The 7,463-nt window shown below is 45.3% G+C and overlaps 1 protein-coding gene across 1 annotated transcript; it reads right to left on the bottom strand.

The window, feature by feature from the left end:
* Window positions 1-666: 666 nt before the first annotated feature.
* LOC121460557 (N-acetylneuraminic acid phosphatase) lies at window positions 667-7,021 on the bottom strand. The gene is made up of 2 exons (XM_041671027.1): window positions 6,883-7,021; window positions 667-2,859 (listed from the first exon to the last, which is right to left on the bottom strand). The coding sequence occupies exons 1-2, from the start codon at window positions 6,970-6,972 to the stop codon at window positions 2,203-2,205; spliced, it is 747 nt and encodes a 248-aa protein (XP_041526961.1). The 5' UTR covers window positions 6,973-7,021; the 3' UTR covers window positions 667-2,202.
* Between the last annotated feature and the right edge of the window lie 442 nt (window positions 7,022-7,463).

The following is a 7,463-nucleotide window of genomic DNA, read 5'->3' as shown; positions in this document are numbered from 1 at the left end:
AATGTTATTGAGTTGACGATCTTCTCTGTAAGGCAAGGCTGACTTTCAGGAGTAGGGGTGGGAATCAATGACTTCTTTTGTCCACTGGGAAAAGTAACATTCAGGAAATCTGAAAAAGCTCTTGAAAACTTTAAGTATGAAAGTAGTCAGGAAAAGGGTTAGAAAGACTGCAAAATAAAGTTGAAGAAACATCTCAAAAAGTTAATAACAGACATGGGGAAATGAGCAAAATAAAGTGTGGGAGGTCATGGGGGGGGTCTAACATCTGAACAGTTAGAGCTTCATTAAAAGAAAATAACAATCCCCACAAAACCCAAGGGAGTAGGGGGGCATTGAAAATGAACAATAGGGCCTGGAGAGATGGCTCAGCGGTTAAAAACACTGGCTGCCTTGTAAAATCTGGTTCAGTTCCTAGCACTCAGACATGGCTCAAACCATCTCTAACTTCAGTTCCAGGGAATTAGAGGCCCTTGTCTGACCTCTGCACACGTGGTGCACACACATGCATGCAGGCAAACATTCATACACACCCATTAGCATTTCCCAGAATCAAAGAGTAAGTTTTTGAAAGGGTTCAGAGGGCCAAATGGAGAGAAACATAATTCTCATCAATGGACTGCCATAGTTCCCAGAGCTGCAGGAGAGAAGAACCTCAACACGACAGTCTGATGTCGGCTGTTATTTTAATAACCATCTACATAATTATTTTTGCCCAAATTCTCTCAATTCAACAATTTTTACATAGGTACATTTTGATCAAGTTCATATAGGCACTCTTCTTAAAACATTCTACTTCATAGAAGCCACACTGTAGGACAGTCAAGGAGGGACACAATAATGTTTTAAAGACTAAAAGAGAGAGGCAAACACGAGAGGACATCTGTATAAGCAGAGAATCTGGTTGTTATTAACTGACATTGAACAATGGTTATTAGGCTCACAGGCAGGTAGAACCTAGGATTTGATTGTCTCACTCTTCAAGTCAAACCTACACGTTTCTCAGTGTAGCCTAATATTTCCCTTTAGTGCTTTCTTCTAGTATTTAAAACCTACTCAAACCAACTCAATAATATCCATTTCATTATCTTTCCCTGATTAGCCACCCATTCCAAGCCTGGTTATGAAATCATGAGTCTGGTCAGTTTAACAGCCTGGGGGGAATTCTCTGATTGTCAATGCTGCCATGGAACATTAATCAAGCTCCAAGCTAACACTACAGGGTCTGAGTCACAGTGCCTTCTCTGTGGAAAATAATTCAAGACGGAGGTAACTGTGAGAGCCATTCAAGTTGATTTTCTTTCTTCTTATTTATTTATTTATTTATTGCGGCAGGTTCTCACTATGCAGCCTTGAACTCAGAGATCCGCCTGCCTCTGCACCACCATACCAAGCTTTCAACACCTAACTTTCTCTGCTAGTGTGGTCATCTGGTCACCAGAGGTCAGAGTAGGAGGGAGGCTGCCTGGTCTGAACACATGGAGGCAATTCTCTTCTTGTAGATCCATAGAGCCTTTCGGTGTCATGTGCCAGCACTTAACCTAAGCACAATGCCCAGTCCTCTCTATTGTGTGCCCAAAAATAGGTAATTTTTACTCTTTAGGAATAAAGACTATGGAAGTCACAAGTTCACTCTAGAAGTATGAAAATGGCGTGGAAAAGGAGCACCATGGGTTCATTTTTAATAGTTCTTTTTTAAAAAAATTATAACAATTTGTCATGTTCACACCACAGAAAATTTAGTCCAAAAATCATGCAGAAAAATTAGATAATAGATAAGAACATTCACATTGGAAGTAGGCAAAATATTAACAAAAAATTTGTCTAAAATATGCAAAATTTCACTATGAAATGCTTTGATTTGTATGATTTAGTACTTATACCAACCCAATTCAGTTGCTTGAATCTCTATTTTAGAATATCTATTTTTTAAAAAAAATATCTATGCTATAAACCAGTACATGCACATCCACATGTAAGCTACCCTGCCTTCTTCAAGTTTTCTGGACTACACAAAAAACCTGGATCTCAGATATGAAAACAGCCTATGGCTATCAACAGCAGCAGGGTGGGAGGCTCTTCACAACATGGCAGTGAATCCCTCACTCACACTCTTAGAACTGAACCAAACACAGAATGCCTTGGTGTTCATTAGTTCTAACCCTGTAAGTGGCTCTGCACTTGGTTGCTGTGTTCTTCTGTGTGTTACACAGACATGCTGACTTTGCAATCTATGCTTTGTAAGAGAGCAGGTAACTCCAGCACGGAGGAAACCATGTAGTGAGGCATGGGGGATGAAGTCAGCGGCACCCTCCCACTCTTGTTTATCCAGACTGTGGCTTTCAGTCCTGCGTTGAGGCCTCCTTGTATATCGGTTTCTAGTGTGTCGCCAACCATCACACAGTCCCCTGGCTGCACTCCAAGGAGATCACAGCAGTGATAAAATATGGAAGGTGCTGGTTTCTCCTCTTTCTGCTCTCCTCCTACAACAATAGCATCAAAATAAGACTGGCAAGCGCAAGCCTCGATCTTCTCCCTCTGGGTCTGTCTGTCACCGTTTGTTAATAAGAGTAGGCGGACCTCTTTGCGAAGTTCAGCGAGCATGGCTTTGACGTCTTCTGCTAGGGTCATATGCTGTAAACGCGTAGATTTCCACAGGAAATAACATTCTTCTGCCAATTTCCTATGGTTAGCACCACCTTTGGTCTCCTGGATGGCTTCTTCCCAGTGTGCAGTCCTCACATCTGTAATGCAGGTACTGTAAGGATGAAAGCATTCCTTGCTGAGTTTAACTTGAACTTTATCGCAGATGACTTTCGCCTCTTCTCTGTAGTGGTATTTTGACTGTAAGAGCTTTATCACCTAGGCAGAAGAAGATAACTTGGTCAGCATATCTTGTCTTTAGCAGCCGTGTCTTGAAGCAGAGACTTCTTCCCACTACCACACCTTCTCTCGAGGGAACTGGCCTTAGTTTCGGAGATACCAAATTTAGAACTCTCCACCCCCAGAGACAACCAATCATATACACATATCATCTGTCTGTCCCCCACCTCCACCCTGCGTCCCTCTCTGCCTCTCATTCCCATGTTTAAAAATCAGCATCTGTTTTATGATGATTCTTCACATAAAGCAAAAAACAAGATTTCACTGGTTCAGTAGGCTACCAGGTTTCACACTGGTCATGAAGGCACAAAAATAAGAATTTTGCTTAAATCTAGTGGAACATTTTAATAACTTCTGAAAAGCACTACTATCACACGCACGCGCGCGCACTCACAAGTACTGGGAATGGAACCAAGGGCCTTGTCTACATTAGGTATACCACACCACCAAGCTACAGCCCCAGCCCTATTGTCTATCTTAACATTTACTGAAGACTGAAATGTGGCTAGCTTTATGGCTAAATTAGTACACACCTTCTTAACATTTGCTATAACTCTACAATTTCCTCTTCAAGACAAGGCAGCGTCTTGAAAACCTTAGAATTGCTAAAAAATTTTCCTGAGTTGGGATCTGAATCCATACTTGCCTGCTTCCACTGAAGACATGCTGGCCTGATAGTATGTACTGACCCCTTGTCTTTGGAGCATCACCACAGAAAAAGGAAGCAGACAGACAACTTGTTGATTAATGCTGGTTAGAGTGCCACCAGCAGTTAAACGGACAAGGACTATGGAAATAAAACTGAATTTTTGTTTTGTTTTTTTGTTTTTCAAGACAGGGTTTGTGTGTCCTGGAATTAGCTCTGTAGACCAGGCTGGCCTTGAACTCAGAGATTCACCTGTTTCTGCTGTAGGATAATGCTCTTGTACACTGTAATGATTTGTCACTCATATTAGTTTAATAAAACGCTGACTGACCAGTAGCTAGGCAGGAAGTATAGGTGGGGCAACCAGACTAAGAATTCTGCAAAGGGGAAAGGCAGAGAGTCAGTCACCAGCCATATGCAGAGGAAGCAAGATGAGAATGCCTTACTGAGAAAAGGTACCAAGCTATGCGGCTAAACATATATAACAATTATGGGTTAATTTAAATTGTAATAGCTAGTTAACAATAAGCCTGAGCTAAAAGGCCAAACAGTTTATAATTAATATAAGCCTCTGTGTGTTTCACCGATACTAAACAGCTGTGGGACCAGGCGGGAGAGAAACTTCCGTTTACATGCTCCTGCTTCCCCAACGTTAGGATTAAAAGCATGTGCCACTACCACCTGGTCCCTGAATTCATCCTTAAGAACAGCTAAATAAGGCTTGGCAAAAGTCATCCCTAAAACAAGAGTTGACAGGTAGGTAACATGGACAAGGGGAGCTTAATTCATTCCACAGAGAAGCAACAAGGGCATGGATTTCTGACCCCAATGGGGCAAGCCGCTTGAGCCAAAACGGAAGGCATAGGAGACAAGGATATGCTGGAGGGCCCTTGAACAGATGTTGCCCAAATCCTTTTCTCACCCACTTTCCCCACATAGGCATCCAGCATGCAGACTGGGGCTCAAGTGTTGCCCTAAGTGCAGTATTCAACCAACAAGAGGCAGACTGGATAAACACCACACCTTCACTGCTTCCTGTGACAACGGAGGCAGGCTTCACAGCGTCATTCCGGAATGATGTCTCATGCCAGCAGCCACCTGATCACTGATATACTTCATGATAGCCACCCCCACCCTTATCTCCCACACCCTACAAACCAACTACCTATACTGAATGACCTGCTTCAAAAGTCAGCCATACCATGGCAAATATTTATCTTCAGAAGCGAGAGCAAGGCATTGTGCTATGGTGGCTGGGAGTGGTGCTTGACAGCAGAACAAGGGCCTTTCCTGCACCACCATCAAAAAACATTCGGAATGGCTTATGACAGCTGGCATATTACTTTGGGATAGTATAAAAATTTATAAGGACTGTTGCAACCTTATAAGATAAAGTCTTTACAACATTTAACTGTGCTAATTTCATAGACCATTTATAAATAAAAGAACAAAGACTGGAGATTTGAACTCTTGTCCACCACTCACTATTCATTCAGCATTTAATTCATGTCAAACAAAGACAATTCAGACAGCACATTCCCTTTCAGAAAACTCAGGAGTCAGCCACAGGCACACGAGTTGCAACAATTCATGATAACATCCTCTGACGGGTGCAATAAGACATAGCATAAGAAAAGAGCATGGCGTCACCACTGTAGAGAAATACAGCGGGTTGGTGGTGTTGCTTTGAGATAGGAGTCTCACTGTGTTGCCTAGATTGATCTCAAATTCTGGAGCTCAGGTGATGTTCTTGCCTTAGTCTCCCACGTAAATTTTTGTTTAAAAAAAAAAAAAAACAAAGCTCACCAAGGCAGGAATGTGGAGGAATGTGGAGGGTGAATTGGATGTAGTCAGTGGGAGACAAGATCACAGTACAATTCTATAGAGGTCAAGCGTTTCTGCAATTAAGGCAGGTAAGGGGGTCTGAGAGACAAGAGTGGATGAGGGCATAGTTCACTGTGCGAGCACTGGGTGCTACATTCTTCTCATGCATTGTATTGAAACCACCTGACATTTAACACAGACTAACACTCACACTCTACGGGGATCTGAGTTAAGCATAGACAGGGGACCTATGGAGGCACTTGGTACCGGGAGAACTGTGATTTAAACTCCATGTGAGGTTTCCGAAGCCTGTAACCAGCAATGGCTTAAAACAAAAACTGAGTTTCCAAACACTGGGCTTAGCTGGGTAAGAATTTGGGTTAAGCATTGACTGTCTGCAGGTAGAGATAATGGAGAGAGTGTCAGAATACAAGAGACAACCAACAGTGTGGAAAGCTTCCTTAAAGACTGATTCCAAATGTGGGGAGAAGCAGCTCCGTGGAAAACTCTTGTTTAGGACGGCAAGAGCTAGGTTCAAACCTCAGCACCAAGGAAGTGTGCGCGTACACGTAGACACACGCACACACACCCCCAAAACCAATTCCAAATACCTAGCGACGCTGGCACTTTGGGGGTAATCTAACCACTTCACAAGCCTATTGTACTCAAGTGGTGGAGACAAAAGCTACCTGCCAACGGATTTGGAAATACACAGGGGAGAGCCCTGATGGAGATAAGGCACGTAGATTTTTCTAAAAACACAGCTGTGCACAAAAGCACAGACCAAGAGGGAGGGTGTGCAAAAATTAAAAAAAAAATAAAAATTAAAGTATGAGACAGACATGAATTGCATGTGTGAAATGTGGCAAGAAAAAATGGGGAAAGTTTATGATCTGGATAAACGAAAACTACCTGATGAAGCATAGGACCCTTATATTGAAACACACTTTTATAAGTGTGTTTTCCACATCTGGTACTCCTTCACTTTCTTGTTGAAGCTGAAGGCAGAGGAAGGAAAGTAGAGGTGGGTTAAGGACTGAAGAAGACAAAGAAGGTGTCCGACAGCATCTGCAGCTACAGCAAGAAGGATGCGGATCAGCAACGCCGTACTAAAAGAATGCCCACTCAGCATTTTACGTCCCAGGGGTCTCAACACCCTGCCAGCCAGACTGAAGCGTGCGGAGGGGGAAAAAATGACTGCTGTAGGTTAAGTCCAGGCCCGCCTCTCAGAGTTATGTAACTTCCTTGGGCCAAAACCTTGTCTGAGCCTCTTTCCCCGCAACCCACCGCAGCCCCTCCCGCGGGGGACTGCAGCAAGAGGAGGGCACGCAGTGTCGTCCAAGGCCGTCCGAGCCCGGGTGGCCGCAGGTGGCGGCGACTCTGCAGTCGTGGCAGTTCAGAGTCCAGCACCCCGCCCCGCGCGCGCGGGAAGGAAGAGCAGCTCCAGGGACGAGCAGCGGGGGACCTGCGGGTGCGGAGCCGACCGCGGAGTGTTGGCCCGGCCGGGGAGGACGACGGCGCGGGGACGTTACCTCCATCATGCCTCTCCGGCTCGCCTCGGCCGTGTCGATGAGCGTGTTGTCCAGGTCAAAGAAGACCGCGCGCACCCGACTCAACCCCATCGCTTCGGCTGCTCAAGCCGCGCGCGAGCCGCCTCGGCCGCACCGCGCATGCGCGAGGCCGGCAGGGAAGCCGTGGGGCGGGGTCGCGGGGTCACCTGACTCTCTCGAAGCGCCTCGAGAGCCTGTGCGGCCGAGAGATTACGCGAGAGTCGGACAGTATAAATTTTGTAGAAGGTGCGCGTGCGCGGGATGGGCTAGAGCATTTTATGGCTTCGTCTTTGGTGTGTGGGTGGATCGTTAGCGGCGCGGTTCACACCGGAGGAGCTCTCCAGGCACGGGGCTGGTCTGTCACTTTTGACTGTACAGACACCAATCACAACCTGGAACACCTTCCAGCCCCGAGGAACCCTGCTGCTTGGGGTCCTCAGGGCTTCTGGCTACCACTATAAGAGAGACTGTCTTTCTATATGATTGATTTGGGAGGGCCTAGCCCACTGTGGGTGGCCCCATTCTTAGTAGGCAGATCCTAGATTGTTACAGATATGAGCATT

Source organism: Microtus oregoni, unplaced genomic scaffold (assembly GCF_018167655.1).
Source record: "Microtus oregoni isolate MIOR12 unplaced genomic scaffold, Mior012 000020F_ref0000438, whole genome shotgun sequence".
NCBI classification, from domain to species: Eukaryota; Metazoa; Chordata; class Mammalia; order Rodentia; family Cricetidae; genus Microtus; species Microtus oregoni.
The sequence above is the reverse complement of the archived record's forward strand: the minus strand, read 5'-3'. Positions and strand labels throughout refer to the sequence as shown.

What these genes read in the sequence shown, in the direction of transcription:
- LOC121460557 (XM_041671027.1), bottom strand. Translation starts at nt 6,972, where the DNA reads ATGGGGTTGAGTCGGGTGCGCGCGGTCTTCTTTGACCTGGACAACACG. An exon ending in GCCGGAGAGGCATGATGGAG is followed by an intron (nt 2,860 to 6,882) that starts GTAACGTCCCCG and finishes TCTTCTGCCTAG; the next exon opens with GTGATAAAGCTCTTACAGTC.